This window comes from Plectropomus leopardus, chromosome 2 (genome assembly GCF_026936395.1).
Source record: "Plectropomus leopardus strain MGB_pleo_1.0 chromosome 2, ASM2693639v1, whole genome shotgun sequence".
Taxonomy (NCBI): Eukaryota; Metazoa; Chordata; class Actinopteri; order Perciformes; family Serranidae; genus Plectropomus; species Plectropomus leopardus.
This window is the reverse complement of record NC_142177.1, coordinates 16,299,326-16,319,451: the sequence shown is the minus strand read 5'-3', so window position 1 is coordinate 16,319,451 and position 20,126 is coordinate 16,299,326. Positions and strand designations below refer to the sequence as shown.

At 40.5% G+C, this 20,126-nt stretch overlaps 1 protein-coding gene across 1 annotated transcript in view; it reads right to left on the bottom strand.

Annotated features, from left to right (window-relative positions):
- slc25a26 (solute carrier family 25 member 26) overlaps positions 1 to 18,160 on the bottom strand; it is a 64,351-nt gene extending 46,191 nt beyond the window's left edge. The window contains exons 1-5 of the mRNA XM_042511225.2: positions 17,995 to 18,160; positions 15,891 to 16,047; positions 12,801 to 12,919; positions 5,074 to 5,178; positions 3,457 to 3,504 (exon numbers count right to left, since the gene is read on the bottom strand). Coding sequence (XP_042367159.2) covers positions 3,457 to 3,504; positions 5,074 to 5,178; positions 12,801 to 12,919; positions 15,891 to 16,047; positions 17,995 to 18,027 — 462 coding nt within the window. The 5' untranslated portion in view covers positions 18,028 to 18,160. The remainder of the gene's footprint in view (positions 1 to 3,456; positions 3,505 to 5,073; positions 5,179 to 12,800; positions 12,920 to 15,890; positions 16,048 to 17,994) is intronic.
- Positions 18,161 to 20,126: the final 1,966 nt, after the last annotated feature.

Genomic DNA, 20,126 nt, shown 5'->3' with positions numbered 1-20,126 from the left:
TTTGGCTTGCTCAATTAACCTCCTTGTCTGTGTGCTTCCCCACTTAAAAGTGTTCAAATGGATTTAGATAAAGTGGCTTTCAGACTGAGCGGGTGAAGTATGAGAGATATATGTAGTGTGGCCGTATGCTAGGCGATGTAGCAGACTCTTCAGTCGACTGTGTCAGACACTGTCAGCTTCACTTACACCTATCCCCCCAACAGCCCCCATACCACCACATTACTAAATTACTATCTAATAACCCATCTCAGGCTCATTACTCAAACTCAAATTGGAGCAGTTCAGATCAAATCTGAGATCACCTCAAAGCGCTTTAGATCAGAAAAATACAGGGCTCACCATTAAAAAGAAAAAAAGAAAAAAAAAGCCATCATTTTCGGTGCAGTGACTGCTGCTCATAAATGTCATAAACTGGATTGGTGTGATCAGGGAGCAGAGAGACAGTAAAAGAGAGGGGGAATACTGACAAAGTGGGGAGAGGAGTGAGGAGAGAGAGTCTGGCACAAACATTTACGGCAGTGATAATCTTAGCATGCCATCTAGTGGTGAAAGGTGGTACTATCCAAAAGAAGACGCTTTGGGTGTCCTGTTGAGCTTGAAATAGGGAACCCTGTCAAAGTGACAGGCAGATGAATAAAGTCTGTGTTAGCAGTGTTTTCATAAAGTGAATACAAATTAACACCCAGGCAACATGTACAATTTATATCTGGGACTTCAGGGGATATATGGCAGAAACAGAATAAGTAACATAATAAGTATGTTTTTTTAGTGTATTATCACCTGAAATTATTTGCCATAGAATGAGCTGCTACATCTACATAGGGAGGGATAAACAAAACACTGACTCTAGATAGAGCTGTTCACACTTTCACGACAGCCACTGTACTAAGCAGCCTCTCTGTAAAAAGGCGAACAGCATCAGAAAAACACTTCTTTTCCATTTTACTTGAAAGTGCTTTATACGGTGTTTTTACTAGTTTAAATCACCTGGTTTGTTTGTTTTGGAAATGAAAAATTGAGATGAATTGATAATTCTGCTCCTGCTAAAAAACCCCTGTATGTCTGCAGCTTCAGTGATCAGAGAAATAAGGTGAGCACAAGGGTTGCAGTGGTATATCGTAAACCATGGAATAAAAATTTACGGTTATCACTCTGAGTACCTGTCTACCATATTAAAAAATAAGTGCAACCTCTTGGAGAATTTCACCTGTGTTGATATCTACTTAATTTGTCAGACTTTTTACACATACTTCCGTTAAAAAAAAGTGGTTTTAAGTTCAAATAGCAATAAAGCATTCGTTCAACCCAAACAACTTCTGTTTTCATTCCTTTTAGGGTTACGGTAACTTAGAATAATAATAGAAATTGAGTAAAACTGTATATCGTGATATCGCAAAATCGTGATATTTTCAGAGACAGTTATTTTACAGTGAAATACTCAAACTGTTGCAACCCTAGTGAGCACACAACAGCAGGTGCTGGGCTAACACCCGTCTGCATCAAGCCGAACAGCATTGGAGAAACACTGATTTGTAGCATGAAACTGCTTTATTTAGCGTTTTCATCTGTTTAAATCACCTGGTTTATTCTTTTAAAGAGCAGAAGACCACTGCACATAATTCAGCTCCCTCTAAAAACCTCCCAAACAATGGCAACTGAAGAAATCCTAACCAGCAGTTCACACTTTGTACATGGGAGAAGTTCCAGCTGGATGCTATCTGCAATCCTCACTGATAGACGCCACTTAATCCTCCACACTGCTCCTTTAAAACAAGTGCACTCTTACTTAAAATCCTGAACAAAGTCTTGCTGATGTTCATTAATAGGCTCTTGGGTTTTTTTTTTCAGAGCTGAATAAAGTCATTTTTCACAGCACAATTTTATTCACCACAATCTGAATCTCATTGATTTCATGCTCTATTCGGCTGGAACCCGAAAGGTGCCGACACAGCAGACAATTTGACAGTTTTTTAAGAAGAGGGGAGACCACGGCAAAGATTAATTTGGTGCAAAAGAAAAAGAATGTAATGCCTATTAGTCAATGGAACAGATATGAGGTTTTAATAAAACTTATTGTTAATGTTGGAGTACTGTGTAAGACCCACAATAACTGTTTAAAACTCGCTCTGGTCAGTATAATGATCTGGATGTGTGAACCGGATCACCACATCAGTCACACCTCCACTCCACCTTCCAGGTCCAGGCTAGCCTCCCCTCCATGGTCGATCCTCACACATCCTGCACTAATGTGATATCATGCCCATCAGAAATGCCTTCTGAACTCTAATGAATATATAGCACAGAGAGGACCCCAATTAGTGGGCCAGCAAGGGGAGGAGGCGCCACGCCATACCACATAAACAAACTTATCTTGACAGGGTCGCTTGTCCAAAGGAGGGAGATAGGCTGATAGCGATGGAGGCCGAGAGAAAATGAATTACCTTCCTGACACACGTCAAAGCGAATCACCGCGGAGCATCCCTTGCCGTTCCCGTGCCCCAAATCCCTGCCGCCACCGTTGCGTTTCATCTGCCAGTGTTAGTATGCACACAGGCCGTGCGCCAGCCTCCAAATGTATTCATTTATTCAGAGCCCCTCGGAGAAATCACAGTGTCTTGTTGTCCTTTTTTTCCCCGGCTGTCCAGATGGAATTTGCGTGAATAACATCAGTTTAGTGAGGCAGAAAATAAGTACAGGCTAGCACAGCGGAGGGGACTAGATTACACTTTCACCCACCTCCCCAAAAAAAGGATGGAAAGACAAGTGTCACCTTCATATACTCCCATCTCCCTCTCTGCCTACCTTTCTCATTTTCCTTTCCAGTTGCATTGAAACTTATCATGCGGGGGAGAGCCCTAAGTGAGAGATCTATACAGCTTTTGCTACAATCATTTTGTGTTATCATGCACTGCAGGTGCAATTAAACAGAAGATCATGAATCAAAGAACTAGAGCGGCTTTTTCATTACAAAAAGGTGAGCGGCCATCAAGGGAGTGTAGCCCAGTGCGCATCCATCCATGTTTTGTTTTGCATTTAAAACGCAACTAATTGCATTAATTAATCAGATGTACTTCGAGTAGGAAGGACAGCATCTTGCACAAGTAATTGAATGAGATGGAAAAAAAAAAAAAACTGTAAATCAATATTTCCAACCTCAGTAAAACCCGAGAGAAATTAAAACATCTGCAATCAGAAGAGTGGAAAGCCTCAATATTCGTCCAGCCTATCAAAAAGAATTCACTACAGAGCCTTCAAGAAGTCTCGTAATTGTCTTTGGTAAAAAACGCTTTGAATTGATTTCAATAGAATCTGTAAGATGTGCTTAGTAATTGCCTGGAACATAACTGGTATTATCAGTCATTTAGGTTGTGATCACTATCAGCGGTAGATGGCAGACAGACTAACTGAGATAAAAGAATGAAGATGTGAGAGAGAGAAAAACTGAATTAATCCTACCTCTCTGAGAACCGTGCTCCCATATCCTCTGTACAAGCCTCGTACACCCTGCTCAGAGAGGAGACAGTGTTCACAGACACACATTTATTACAATCACAGACGAATCATTGATTTGATTTAAAAAAAATATTTTCCTCGAAGAAATCATAAATGTTTACTTAACAGCACAAACAAAGTATTACAAAGTAATTGTTTCACAAGAAGCCGGGTATCTCACAACAATGACCATTCAAATTAATCTATTAAATCTTAAAATGGACAAAAAAAAAAATCAAGTTTATTACAACTTAGTTCTTATTCCATAGCTTTGGCCAATATTTCTCTAGTGTTTATGAAGAATTTGTATATATTAAAGTAAGAGCTTGGTTAGGGGTAGGGTCTCTGCATGCTCCAATCAAAGTACTTGTCAGATGGTCTAACAGCCTCTGAAATCCCTATCCCACCGTTCCAATGTCGGACTGAGTCAGCAGCATCTGACAAAGTCGGTAACTTTCAAAAACCAACTATCTGATTTACTTTTTATGTGTAAAACTGAGTATAAACAAAAGAAAGATTGTTCAAAAAGTATGCAATGTTATCCCTATAACTGAATTAATGTGGCCCTTGAGAACAGCTATTAACACTTTCAGACATAGTTAAACATGGTTGAATTATGAACTAGTTCTTTTTTTGAGCATACTCTAGCCTTTAGTATTTTGTGTTGGGGTTTGGGTTAGGTTTATTAATGTCACTGCACTCCAAAATCTAAACAATTACTATATTCTGAGCAGTGTTGTATCACAGGTGGGGACTCGAGTCACATGCCTGGACTCAAGTCAGAAGCGAGTCACAAATTGGATGACTTAAGATCCGACTTGAGAAAATCATGAAATACTTGTAACTTCACTTGGACTAAAACAACGTCTCATGACTTCACTAGAACATGAGGCTTTTGACGTACAAATACTTGATACCTTCCCACAAGCCCAAAGATAAAGTTCACGTACAAAAAATAAAATGTGGTATGCAAAACATGCAGGTCAAAAAAAGAGACGCCACACAACTTTCAGCTTAGTTTAACATTTGAAGCTGCACAAAGAACAATAGGTTGAAGCTAATATTAAAACTGAGCAGCAAGCTAATTCTTAGCAAATGTTAGCTAAACAGCTAAGTAATTGTTTAATAAGCTAAATGCAACATTTAAAAGCATTCATTAATTTCTGTTAATTCAATATTAGCATTACTTTTTTACAATCATTTTTCAAGATTATGTTTTTGGGTCATTTTTCCCTTTATTGATAGGAAAGGTGGGAGAGAGAAGGGAAGTGACACTCTCCAAAGGGCCACAGGCTGGATTCAAACCCATGCCGGTGCAGAAGCCTAGGCCATATGTGGTGCACACTCTACTCGCTGAGCTAGAGGTCGCCCCAGTATTAGCATTACTTTTTTTGAAAAGTGCATTAAGGCTTGTTTAGGTATCAAAACTCAAAGTTTAGGACTTGGGACTTGACTTGGGACTTGAGTACAAAGACTTGAGACTTGGTTACAATCACTGATAGATAAGATGGCCAAAACCACAAAAAAAGGTCAAAGCTGTAATAAACCAGGGTCGAGAAGGTGCCTTTTAATGCTGTGTACCTCTTCTCTGAGTGTAGCCAGCAGCATGTGGTAGGTGGTGGATGAGGGTGAAGCCTGGGTCCTCTGTTTGACCACCTCTGTGGGCACCCGGATTAGACATGCCACCTACAGGATGGAAAGAGCATGTTTAAACATGACTGGCCAGATACTGTTCAATGGTTACCTGAAAATATAAAATCACAATCTACGGTACTTTATTTCCTTTTACAGGGCTCTGAACACCGTTCGCCCAGGTGCCTTTTTGCTGCACATGATACTGTGTATCTTTCTATGTGGCAGGTGGCCACGGCCTGAGGAGAGCAATCGCATCGAGCTGGCAGGCTAACGAGTGCTTTAGTTTGCGTCAATCTTGCCAATTAACAAACTCATACACACAGCAGACATGACACCTGAGCAACAGGTAAAAAGGTCAACAGGCTGACTGTGTATCTGTGTCCAAAGAACATGCGCTTCCATCAAACACACTGATGGATCCAGACACACACGCACACCTCAGTAACCACACTCCCCGCTACAAGTTCCAACCCATCCACCATATGTCAACAAAAATATGGACTGCCAACAGCAAGTGAAGATAGACATGAATATTTATGCTTCATAACTCCCATCGCCCTAAAGGCAGGCAGGCAGGCACAGCTGCCCACCTGGCGACTTGATTTCCTATTTATCCTGCATTGGAGCAGAAATACCGGCTAACGGCAAGCAATCTTACAGAGAGATTGGTGAGCCACCCCCTTGCTGTGACTCCCCTTGGTCATACAGACGCCAGTCTGCCGGTGCCACCCTCGCCACAGCAACGTGATGTGGGAAGAGGAGCAAAGAGAAAGAGTGATGTAGGCACTGCAATAAAGATAAAATGCACCCATTCCTGTTTTGCTCATTCTGCATTCGGCTATCCATATCCATCAGAAGTTTTAGAGGTGAGGGGCCCTGGGGGATAAGGCTCTTCTGCCGCACTCTGTGAGGGGGAGAAGGCTACCCCGACAGCTGTTAGAGGGCTCACGTCTGTCAGCCACTCGTCTCCCCTGCCAGACACCAAGGACACCTTATGAGCAAGAACGTGAATATATGTGGAGCACAAAAGGACAAGGGATAAGTCAGCAATCCTGGAAGTCAAGTGAAATCACAGACTGAACTGCAGAAGACTTTACAAACAAAACAAGTGAATATGTACATGCATAGTTCTGCCTCTGTAAAAAAATATTTGTTTTGACCTTCCCTGCATCACTTTTTCTGCAGACAGATGCCAGTTCTTCCTCTTTTCAACACACAATAAGCACTTTAAACCTCATTTCAGTACATACGAACAAAAACAAAAGACTTCAATGAGTGTCTATGAAGAATTCACAGCAGTTCTTATTGGTATTTCAGGTGTGTATGACCATAGGTTAGCTGCAGCCTAACCGTGGTGCAATAGTACCACCAAGTGGCTGCACACCCACCTGCCTTACCTCCCTGCAATAACTAAACTGGCTGAATCCGTCTCAGAGATCTCATTTGCCCTCCCTTTGGTCAAGTTACCATTTCTAATACATTGTACATCATGTTTTCCCCAAACCAATTCTCCAAAGGGCCAGAATAAGGCAGCTAAATAGAAAGAAAGTGGCTATGACAAGTAATTACTGACGTAATTGGATGAGGGGCCTGGAGTTGAGACGGCCTTTCCTCTCCTGTCACTGCAGAGGGGGAGGCAGAATGAGCCAGAGATTATACCAAATAAATTAGGGACATTGTTTATTTGGGAGTAATTTGCACGCCTAGGGGTGGGGAGAATGATGTGGAGTGGATAGAAGATATAGTGTGCAGCCTGTGAGGCCATTTCAGATCTCGGAAAAGAGCAGAAAATGTGAGAACAATGGTGATGAATTAGGGCATGATAAAATGTGGCTGGAGCTTAAAAGAATAATGGAGTCATATCCTGTGTTAGGAGGGACTTCACCACATTTTGAAAGAAAGAACAAACAAAAGAAAGATTTAAGTAGGTGTCCTTCATTACAAGTCAGGTTTGTTTCCTCACGTTTCGGGGAGGGCTGTAGGTGGAAGGCTGGCAGGATGATAGACGTCTGTTTCTTCTCCTACTTTGCTCGCCCTTCATTCTCAATGCTTCCCTCTGGCATGTAAACTTATTATAAACCCATTGGCAGTCTTTTAAATTCCTGCTACCATTCATCTTTATTTACAAGCTGTTGGATTCGTCAAGCAGCGTTAATTAGGAGGCTGCCTGCCTGTGATTGGAGCCTCTCAGTTTCCCTTGGCCTGTTGTTGTTGTTAATCCAAATGACAGAGCGTGTTTTCAATTTCCAGCACTGGCCGCCAAACAACAAGGTAAGAAGCCCGGCGCTCAATCGTGGGCGAACCACAGTAAGAAATGGGAAATTAGCAGAGACTCACAGCACATTATGGGCATAGCCAGCGAATCAATCCACAGATTGAGTCATTACTTGCCTCCGTCCTCCCGTCCTTTGCTACATCTCTCTTTTACAGCTCAGGACTCAGTGGTCAGTCAATCAGGAAAAAGATTACCAATTGGCACAATGAAGAGACGTCAGGTATGAAAACCAAACAGGCTGTAACCCCTGCCTCACATTTTATGATTTATTTATCAAAAAAAATTTGTAAAATATACTGCATTCATTACCAAAATAATTTGCCATAAATGAACTGCTGTAGCCACAAAGAGACAACAGAAAACAACAACCCTTTACTTTAGCTAAATTCTGAAAATGCCTTGAAAACTAAACAAAACGACAATTACTGCCTCACAGTTGTATGCCCCTGTGAATCTTTCAAGTTGCACTTACAGTTTACATTCACGTCTGTGAAAACATAGATGAGACGGACAATGTGAAAACATAATGTCTTCATCCATGGCAGTCGCCAGCGCTGAGGTATAAGAACTCCCGCAGAAAAATGTCCATCTCTTACTCATCATGTCTCTGTAACGGATAAAATGATTACCTATTTCACAATAAATCGCAGTAAATTCCCTGATGGTTCGTATTACCTTTCAAAGTTTTATTTTATTTAAAAACTCAACTCAAACCCAGTGATGATACTGGTACCTCATCTACAGTGATACACTCACTAATGGCATTTCAAAGACAGGTTATCTTTACCATTAATGTACATTTTATATGGTTTTCATGTGTTTACAAAAGGTATTGGCAATGATATTTAATAATGTTTATGCAAAACAAGTTCAGCAATTTTTGGTTGAGATTTCGATGTAAAATGTTGTGAAATTAATTCAGTGCATTTATCTGTGCTTTTCTGAACAATTCCTTGGTAATACTGATAATCAGGACAGTTTTAGTCACTAAAATTGTGATAGGAAATGTTTATCATGTTTCAGCTTTGGTCTCTTTTAGTCATGATACAATAAGTGGGACTAAACATGCTCTAAAACCTTTGTACCCTGTTATATGGTGGAAAAACAGTACCTTCAAACTCAATGTCATATTAAATACAATATTCTAAAGCCTGTGTAGACAATCCCACGACTTAAACGATTTTGATCACACGCCCAGCCCTATGATGCATTTTATAGCACAGAGAAAGACTGAAATATGGGTCGACAAAGGAAGGAAGGAAGGAAGAGATGGAAGAAAAAAGGTCATGAAGAAAAAGGGGAAGAGATGAGGACACTGAGTGTCTCCAACTTTGAAACAACAGCCAATAAATCACAGAGCGTGGCGCTGCTCGAAGGCGATGCATGGATTATTTCTCAGTGCCAAGTTAAGTGGCTGCCAGTTTCTACCCCCAAAACTCCTCCCTCCCGCACCCTCCTTCTCGCTGTCCCCCCATCTTGTCATGTCACACTGTATTTTCCAGTACATCCTCCCACAGACATGTGGTGGCGAGGTGGTGGGGTTTATAGATGCGAGAGAAACTCACTGCCTGGCCTTGACAAATGAGCTTTCAGGGCAGACGTCGAGCGAATGGGAATGAAGATAAATCTGATCTAATGGCTGGATAACAGCCTGCTAGAGCCTGACAGACGCCATCAGCTTACACATTCTTTATGGGAGCGTCCCACCACTGCAGTCACACAAACACCGGGACGCCTCTGGCGGGGGGAGATTTCTCTCATTGTCTTGACCCTCTCTGGTTCCGTCTCTCTCCAGCTTATGACTGTCCTCCTCTCTGTCCTATCCTTTCTCCGTCTGTCCTGATTCTGTTTAGAGGTTAAGCCCGGCATTACGTAGTTATAAATATTAGTAATGACATCTGAAGTAGGGATGCACCAATACGTTTTTTTCAGTCTCAATACCCGGGCTTCAGCTGATAACAAGTACTGATCTGATTCCAGTCTTTAATTAATGAGCTGTATGTCTCACTGTGTGGAAAATGATTGGGATTGTTGTTATATGTGTACGGCAACTTTAGGATTGACATGAGCACTGCTTTCCTTCCTTTGTAAAGCAAACTGTGACGATAAATTGTGCTGCAGGAACTTGATTAAAAAGAATATTTCAAATTAACATGAATTAAAAATCAGGTGTCAATCTTATAAAAGCAGCAACAAATTGGTCAAAACTTAAATCGTGTTTAAAAATCCAGTAAAAAACAATACAAATGCATAAAATGGCAAAAAAAGTAAACATTATATAACATACTTACATACTAGTGCAAACAAATGAAATAATGAGCATGCAAAGTAAATAGGAATCAAAATTATTTCTTAACATTTAGTTCAAATAGGAATTTAAATGCCAATAACAAATGATATAGCAGATGAAACTGTAAACATAATTGAAATGAGCAGAGTCACCAATACCTGACCCAGCTATTTGAGACGATTTCGGCCAAATCCGATATCAGCTTTGGATCGCTGCATCCTTATTTTCAGACCATGCACCATCAAACACCTGTAGTAATTTTTTGCTTTATATCTGTATTCTTAAAACTACATATTTCCACCACCTATACTGTTGAATCAAATAGAGCTGGAATGATTCATCAATTAATCGATTAAGAGTCAACTTTTAAATTAATCAACTGATATGTTAATTGGTTTGAGTCTTTTTTTTTTTTTTACAGGAAAAACATTGAAATTCACTGATTGCAGCTCTTTAAATGTGATTTTTTTTACTCCTTTATGAAAGTAAATGGAACATCTTTGAGTTTTTGGCAAATCAAGACATTTCAAAACATAATATTGGGCTCTAGGAAACACTGATTAACATTTTCACCACTTTCGGACATTTATCAAACAACTAATCGATTAATCAAGAAAAAAAAAGTGACAATCGTCAGTGGAAATAAGAAGTTGTGGCTCGAGAATCTAAAGAACTTTAAAATTGTGATTTCTGTAAGTTATAATACTCAAAAGTATTTCACTTACAGGGATTACCGTGATGAGACTTGTTTTTACTGTATAAGCCTAACCACCCCTCCTCCCTGGATGAACATCTGTTAGGCCGAAGGCTCGACGATAAAGATAAGAATTGCTCCAATTTAAATGTGTATAACTGTTCTCTCTCCTTTCTTTTTATTCCCTTCTCATACTTAATGCAGAATACATTCTGGGCTCCAACTCCCTCTGGTATGATCATAATACACTCTGACTGAAGTCCACATCTAGTAAGTTTGTGCCAAGTCAAGCGCATCATCCATAGAGGGAGGCTTGGGGATAGGATTAGCAAAGCAATAAGTCCCATAAAGCTTCTGTTGTGAATGTTGCTGAGTGGAAACAGTTGGTAAAACACAACTAAATGGACTCCTGGGAAAAGGATCATGTTCTGATGAAGGGGTGGAATGGGAAAGTCAGAAAAGGACCAAATAACAAGTTGCTTCTTCTTTAAGTCCCTGTGTGTCAAAGCCTGCCCAGCTGCTCCCAGCGAGAGAGAGACGAGCAGGTGGAAGAGCAACAGAGAAAACATGATGGAAACCAGTGACCCCATCTTATACTGGCAGAACACATCATATCACACAGAGTGGAGGACAAAACATAATGACTTTGCTTTCATGTTGATAATATGGTTCACAATTCAAATTTGGACTGAGCTCATTGTGTCTTTGTGCCTGTGTGGTTTTAAAAAAAAGCCAAATGAGAAAACTTAAACTGCTAAATGAAGTTGTCTGCCACAAAAATACAGTAAGCGCTGAAAAATAAAAAAAAAAACTCTAAGTAAAGTAGATGAAGAGAAGGCAGCAGGTGAGATGCCTGTCGTCTTTCAGAGTAAGGGAAGTACTAATGGACTAATCGTGGCTTAAACCTGTAGAATACACGCACTGAACTGAGCAGCTTTAATTCAGTTAAGTTACAACAACTTCAGAAAATCAAGTAAATACAACTAAATTTTGAGTAAACTTAACTATTAGATATAAAGTAAAAGTTACAATGATAAACACAGACAAGCAGGAAACTACACTGATTCTATTCATTTTCTTTAAATCTACTAATCGATCAATCAGCTACATTGTTTCAGCACTAAGCATACGCGGCAAGATCGTTGCAGCCACCTGTCTTAAAAACTCAGTCGAGCTTATGTAAGAACCTCCGTTCAGTAACTTTTAATTAAAAATCATTAGCAGGGACTGAGGAGGCACAGAATCATATGGCAGCGATTGCATCATAGCGCGGGCGTTTAGGCCCTGCATAGCACTCAGGGCAGCACTAGGGTAGGCCTTTCATGGCTAAGCCCGAAGATTACTCTCTTTGAACAAGACGTATCCAGTTGCCAGAATGCAGTGGGATACTGCTCTGCTCAGCTCCACTCCGAGGATTTGTGCCTTTGATGTGCTCAAATCCAGAACAGCGGGGAAGGGGTTAAAGGTAGCCGCAACCTCAGCCTCACCTTTCACACTCATCTGCACTGTGTGCCATAGACAAAAAGTGAACAGATTGTTAATAGCTGTCCTCCTACTGCATCTGTAATAACTGTTACACTGATAAAAGAGGATAAAAACAACTTTTATTGAATTTGTGCTAATGTAAGAGTAACGCGTGCTCTCTTCTCAACGCCGTGAGAAGCAGAGGCACAGATAAAGTCAATGAACACCCTCCCATGTGGAATAATCCCATTTCATAAACATGCGAAACTTGGCTAAATTACATCCATCCAAAAGCAATGAATACTAAAAACCTGGCATTTTGAAGAAAGCCACCGTGGTATAGCAGAGAGACATTCCTCTTTCCATACCCCCCATCCCTCTTCCTCTCTTCATGCCACTGTGAATACGCATGGACCCCCATATGGCTCACAGTCTGCGGTTCACTGCGAGTGATTGGGACGGGATGGACTGAGGAAATTGCACTGCTCCTCGTTGGTTTCAAGGCCGATTTCCCGGACTAAATTGGCAGACTCTGGGGGCCTGAGCTGGGAAAGTAGATGAGTAAATAGGCAGTAATGAGATCTTATTTGGGGGGGAAATGCTCAGACAGTCCCGAGGAAGCCCCCTTAACTTTTCCAGCTGGACCCTGGGGCCTACAGCCAAAACCGCATACTCACCCTCCCATCACCCCCAACTGCCCCCTTGCATAGTTTGTGCAATCTGAAAGGCAACATACACGCTGGTGGTGTTCATTTTGGACTTAATGTGGTGGGAAACAAACCAAGAGGAAAAAACAAGTACATTGATGAGCAACAAGTGCATAAGACATCTGGATTTCTGATAATGATTTGGGGCCTACACAAATAAGCAAGATTTACAGAGTACAGGCAGAGTGAAAGAGAAGTACAAAGTCAAAATTGGACGAGGCAAAAGTTGTGAGAGTGACTTACTATTTCTCCCAGGGAGGCGGCCAGCATGTGAGTGATAGGCGCCACGTGTGGTGCTGCTGCCACTCCACCAGCACCGAGCAGGGATTTTGTGCATTCGTAGGTGACAAAGAAAGCAGCGGCTGAAACCAAGCAGAACCACAGGCATTTAAGGCCCATTAGTCAACCAGCATACAGCAATTAATATCCCTCACCGCCACTGACAGGGGAGAAACTGAGGTGTGAGCATGTGTGTGTATGTGTGTGTGTCTGCATGTGCAATAGGGGTAAAAGCAAAAAAGTTAAGTGTGTGTCATGTGGACAAAGTTCAGTTCATTCTTAGACCCACTAAACACATACATTCATTCTGCAAAAGTGTTACATTTATTTTCCAACTGAAGCACAGATAAATCAGATTGGATTATATTCAACATATGACCCCAACATCTCATCTTTTTCACACTTTATCTGATGCTCAAGAACAGGGTTTGGGTTTAGTCAAACTGACTGATTAATTAGTCAACAGATTTATGCAGCTGTTTGACTGAATGATCTATATAATATGAGATACTACTGGCTCTACTTTCACCCTATAGGAAACCCCAGTAATGAGTCCTAAGACCTGGAAATTAGCATTTCAGCACCACCAAAGTCAGGGTTTTTTTAATGGGTTTTTGGTTAGAAGTCTTAAAAAAGGTAGATGGTTCACACAAGCTGAAGAGACTTTCACATTTTGTTCTACAACATAAAATGCATCAGTAAATACCGAACTTGCAAACTGAATCTTTTATGTCTTAGAAAACACAGTTGCTAGCAAGTGGCTGAATGAGACTACAGAACATCATCATGCTGAACCACGTTGAACATGGCTTTAAAGCCTCGTAGCAGTGGCGACGCGACTGTGGTTTAGTTCGGTTTAGCCTAGCAATAGCTTCTTACTTCTGGCGATTGCATTTAGGCTTCAAAAATCCTGAAAGGAGTATTTATTAGTGAAGATTTTATGGCTGAACAAAACGTGTATCATAAACAGTATCATAAAGTATCATAAGTATACAAGTATCATAAACATGTGTTTACCACAGAGCTTATTTTCTGCAATGATCCAAAATCCAATGGAAAGTCCCATAGGCTTTTTGACGAGGGAACCAGGGTGACGTTAGAAACAGGAAAAGAAAAACGTCACGTAACAGAAAAACGTCATTTCTTGGGCACTCTACAGTACCCAAATAGAGTAGTCTCTATCCTCTATTTTTTGTATTCTGAATTTCTTCTATTCAAAGCTTTACTTAGAAATTGGGACGTCTGGTGGCTTAGTGGATAAAGCAGGCACTGTCCTTGCCGCAACGGCCGTGGGTTCAAGTCCAGCTCGTGGCCCTTTGCTGCATGTCATCCCCTCTCTCTCCCCCTTTCACACTGTTGATCTGTCCTATCTCATAAAGGCAATGATGCCACAAAAAAAAGGGGCGTCAGGTGGCTCAGTGGAAAAAGCAGGCGCCCCATAAATTAAGGCAATGTCCTCGCTGCAGCGGCCGTGGGTTCGATTCCAGCTTGCAGCCCTTTGCTGCATGTCATCCCCTCTCTCTCCCCCCTTTCACACTATCAGTCTTCCGTCCTGTCTAATAAAGGCAGAAATGCCAAAAAAATAATCTTTAAAAAAATAAAAAAGCTTTACTTAGAAATGCAGCTAAAATGACAGACTGACTTGATGCATTTGCAGTCATGTAGATTGACAACGCTTTTATTTGGATGCAATGCTGCGTTGAAATATGCTGAATCTTCTACCTGCAGATGAGGCTCTTCTTCTAACTGCAGGGCTGATCGTGTTATTTGTTTTGAGCGCTCTAGTCATGAAGCAATCTTGGTTAGGCAGCTACATTTAAACCTTTTAAAGAAAAGCCTCAGAGCATCAATCATTTAAGGTTCCACCATATTAACCAGACTCAAATAAAAGGATGTCCTCAAAAAAAAGTCCTAAAAACCATACCTTAATTAAGTGGGCACAAAGACCGTGCGGAAGCATTTTTCCACAAATAAACTGGTATTTACAAAGGAAGAATGTGTGCACCTCGCGCAGACTTCAGACGAGGGTTACACGTGGTTTTAGCTGAGACAGCTGCAGGTGAAATCATGAGGAGGCGATTAAATATTTAGACACTGTTAACATTGTTTTGAGGTTGTTTGCCAATTTCCCTGATTGTGTTGGTATTTTTGCTTCACAGCTTCTTTTTTTTTTAAATGTCAGCAAAAGGCATGTTTATAAACCTAATTTGAATTTATTTCTTTTTTATTTACATTCATCTACTTGTTAATGATCATTTAATTTTATCTTGTGAGGCACTTTGTAAAGTCAGTTTCAATGCGAGATCTAGGAATGAATTATTGAAATCCTTACCACCCTCGCCTATCCACTGATGCTTAATGATAATGATAATTATTGTTAGTTTGCACAAATGTGATGAATTAGTGTTACAGATACCACAAATAGCAACAGCCATGTGTAATAACAGCGACTCTGATGCCATTGGAAAACCTTGCTGATGTGACAGAGTCTGTGAATTTGTAACTTTTTGAGGGAAATTGCATTTTGCATTGACGGGTCTAACAAATGGTGGAGCACACACAAGTATTGAAATGCAAACAAATGTTTAAGGTGATTCTGCATCTATTTATGGTGAATGGTGCAAGTGGAAATGAGGCTCATGCATGTGCGCCCAGCACCACAATGATTGAGAGTTGTAAAACAGAATCAGGCCACCACTAAAAATTATTTCATGACGGTGTGAGCTGCCTGATACAATACAAAGCAAAGAAATTAAACTAACTTGACTACTAAACTGATCCATGTACCCCCCAGTCACAAACCATAAATCCAACAAAGCAGCACTGTAACTAGTTTCCACTGTACTGTGACTGCAGGCAAAGAAATAAAATAAATGCATGTGTAGCAGCTTTAAGAGCCTCTTAACACCCTACTCAAGTGACTTTGTGGATATAATGATCAACATGGTGCAAGTTTCGGACTCAAACGAAGAATCTTGGTTGTTTGAACCTCAATTACAAACAACAACGAACAGCAGACCTTCATATATCTAGCTATCACAATGAGCATCATACCATTGGGAAAGGAGCCGACAGCAGCAGATGGGACTCCAGCGTAGATGCCCCTGAAGCCCCCTGCCTTGTAGAAGCCCTGCTGACTTTGCAGTCTTGTCTTAATGGTGTCCAGGGGGAAGAGGGTCAGATCCACACACATCCCTGCACACCCCCCTGCCTAGAGAGACAATCACTTTGTGAGACATAATGCTGCAATACACACTCAGTGACATCGGTGATGGCAAACATACTCAGATCTTTTACTTAAACTTGTATTAAATGATTTTTTTTCCAGTTCAGGGCCATGCAGCAAGCTGTAAACACAGCTGTACTAACTGCACTTTTAAGTTGTTGCCAATTTACACATTCAGCAGACACAGGCCAAGATTAGGAATGATTTGTTGTCATGTTTTCAGCCACCTGACATACAATAGGTGTAGTAGCAAAGGAAATGACTGCAAATAGAATAAACTGTCAAATAAATGTAGTGGAGTAGATAGGTGAAGGGAGACCTATAATTTTCTTTTTGAAATGTAGTGGAGTAGAAGGATAAAATAATAATGACAAAGGAGAGCTGCAATAATGAGGAAAGGTCACTTTATTTACAGAACACAGGAAGTCACAATGTTTTCGGCCATCTCGCCTTCATCCGTGGACTCAATCAGAAGACACTAATGATTCATCATTTTGTCTTCTCGCCTAAACACCAAAAAGTGGCCTATCGTCATTGAGTGTGACCGACATCTGTCTTCATTAGTCAGTAGGCTAATATAAGCATAACCAACCAATGTCTCTGAAAGCAGAGGAAACTATTAGGCGTCGATCGATGTTTTTTCAGGGCCGATACTGATTATTAGTAGTTAATGAGACCGATAACCGATGTTAGGAACCAATATGCATTTACAACAAAAATGAAAATCTTTCTGTCAATATTTAGAATTTGAAATATAACAAACTCCTACATAGAACTTTGTTTAAATGCATTTAGCAAATGTTGAATCAAAACTGAAAGTACGTTCCCGGAAACTTTTTTGTTATAAAGTCTATTGAAAGTTTAAATAAAAAATGAATAAATCAAACTAGCAACCTCAGGTTTTACAAAGTAGACATTCTTCAAATGCTGTCACTTTCTTTGCACATTTTAATGAATACATTTTATCGGCAATCATTACAATAAAATGCCAATACAGATAATCAGCAAAATCCCAAATATTGGCCCCAATAATTTGCCGGGCTGATAATCTTTTGGCCCCCATCTATATATAGCTGTATTAAGTTACATAATATAAAGGGACTTTAGTACAAGGGAGTACCTTATAATTGTAATCAAGTACAATACGTGTAAATTTGTTTTTACTACATATTGATATTTCTTTCTATCACTGCAAAGCACAAAAAAATGATGGTAAAAGAGGGCACTATACGCACAAACATATCTTTACACCGCTCATAGCTGTTATTTGCTTTAACTGGGCAGTCTCCTCATTTAAGAACCAAAAGAAAACATCGCATATAATTCAGCATAGCTAATGAAATTTTACTCAGGAGGACAGTCCTTTGCTCTTCCTGTATGACTTATTACAGTTAATTCTCAGTGAATGGACAAAAAAGATATGTCCCCAAACACTTGAGCAGTGAAAGTAGCAGTCACACTCGGTGTCTCCCATGACATTTACTTTTTGCTATGCTGATAACACTTCGGTAATTTCCTCTTTAACCATAAAATAAAACACTGATATGAGAAACATTGCGTTTATGTTTGTCATTTGAAAAGGGCAACTTTGTAAAAGGGAGCCCGCCCCTTCGCTCGTGCACACAAACAGCATTACTCCCCACAGAGATGCTCTTATCCACATAAAGCTGGTCCTAACCACAGAACAACCGTTTTTGTCTAGCTTTATGTGTGATAGTACTCATAATAACTCTAATAATAACATAAAAACCTTCTATAAAGTCAGACTAATGTAATATTTTGTGCTGTTAGAGCCTGTGTCACGTTAGTCGCTGAGTTACGGAGACTTGTCCGTTAAGATATAAAATGACATTTACCGTGTTGATATTATAGGTTGGTTAATAGATTTATTAACACGTAGCATGACTACTCGCACAAAAATTGCCAACTCACCACCAGGGACGCGACGAAGTCTCTTCTCTCCATGCTCCGCTTTCAAAACCTTCTCTTCCCAGCCGTGCAGTTCGTAAATGTGCAACTGTTGAGCATATCTGACACTTCACTGTAACCAAAACATGCCTGTGAAGGACGCTGCCATCTTGGTTGAATAACTTCCGCGTAACGTCATGACGCATGGTAACCACGTGACTTCGAACGCCGTTACGTGAGTACGTTTCTTTTCACTTCACTAATATCGGGTTAAATTCTGTGCTGTACTGGCTTTAATGAGCCCATACTAAAAAACAGAAGTTGTAGACTATTTAGAGGTAATAATAATAATAATAACAGCAATAATAATAATAATAATAATAATAATTATAATTTTATCTGCTGCCAAACCACTAGGCTGTGAGACTCCTCAGCTCTTCCTCTGACGCCAAAAAGATTTAGCAGGATTTAAGATGACAAATAAATCTCTCATCTGCCTTCATAATAATCATAATCATAATCACATTCATAATAATAATAGACTAATATAGACATATAGATTTGGTCCACTTGTTTTAAATGCTGGAACAATGTCATCCTCTGGGTTGAATTGCATTCAATTCTGTCTCTTTCCAGTTAGTATATGTTTCACTGAAGGAAAATCTCGACCAAGCAGGTGATTTAGTTCTTTTGAGATCAATAAATCTACCTGGACATGATTGGAAGTCAACAATTAATATTTCAAATTTTCTTCATTAACACTGCAGGAGGATGTTATGCCCAATATTAGCCAAAAAGGCCAGCAATAACCATGTTCATCCTAGGTGTAGTCTAGATAACTAACCACAATGTCTACCATTAGGCCACTTATTAAAACAACAAAATGAACTTTTTATGCATTGGTCCTTTAGTTAAGTGTGGCTGTCAGGATCAGTGGTGGCAGACTGGGTCATGGAGGGGCTGTGACTTACTGCCTGCTTCACCCCGAGTGCTTCCTCTAGAAGATTCTCTCATCACCATCAGACTCATTGTCATCAGATTCAAGGGAATCATAGTCCCACTGAAGCATTAAACTCCAAATGTGCTTCTGTGCCCTACCTTCACACACTTGTCTTGCCATCCCAAAACAGTGAGCCCTTATATTCCTGCATCTCACCTCTCCCTCGTGATCCCATCGAGTGAGTGTGCTCAGGTGAGTGTGTTCTTTTCCAGTGACACTCCGACTGGGTTATTTATGGGCTGCTGTCAGCCAGGCAGCGCCTCCTATTAGGGAAGAGCAGGCGAGGGGCCACCACCTCTTTATTCAGCCCGGACCCAATGATGTCTGGGCTGAGTGCGCCCAGTTTGAAACTCGGTGCTCGTCATCCATCTTGTTGAGGCGGGTCTCAAAGGGATCCCATTGGATGTGAGCCCCAGCTGGATCTGGACCGGGCTGCTGTCTCAACTGTTTCGATCAGTAGAGTTTGAGGACGACAATGGCGTCACTTGCACACTGCTTCTCACGTTTTTATTGTCTAAATGCAACACTTCATAACATAGACCTCAGAGTGTATTCCACTGTGTGTAAGAACTTCTTTATTTTAAGCATGTTTTTTTTTTTTACCATGTTTTACTCCACTGAACATATGCAGTGGTTATTTATTGTGACACTGTCATTATGCTGGTGCTTTTACATTGTAGTCCATCCCTGAGGAAGACTTTGTCCCTCATTTCAGTCAATACAGCGCATTAATTCTATGCCATACCTGAAATCGATTTTTTTTTCTCTTTCGGTTGTTATGGAGAAGTTTGCAGTGTCCAGAGTCCTGTCTGTTCCATCATGTGAAGCCATTTGTCACCCTGTCACAGCACGTCCTTGGTTATTGGGATTTTTGTCATTTGTGCTCCAAATGCTGTATTCCTGTAAGTCTCAATGGACTGCTGGCAAAACCTTAAGGCTGCATTAAAAATGTAAACGTTTCCTAAGAAGATTTAACCACCTTGGATCAGTTTTTCAATAAATGTGTTACTCCTAAATGAGATTTGTAAAGCGTATGTACTGATCTTATGTACAAGGTGCCACAAATGGTTTACTAAATGGGCCTAATGTTCACAGACCGAAGAGCTCAAAGTGTCACCTTCTGGTCTCTATCTGCAAAATGCCACTCAAGTTCACT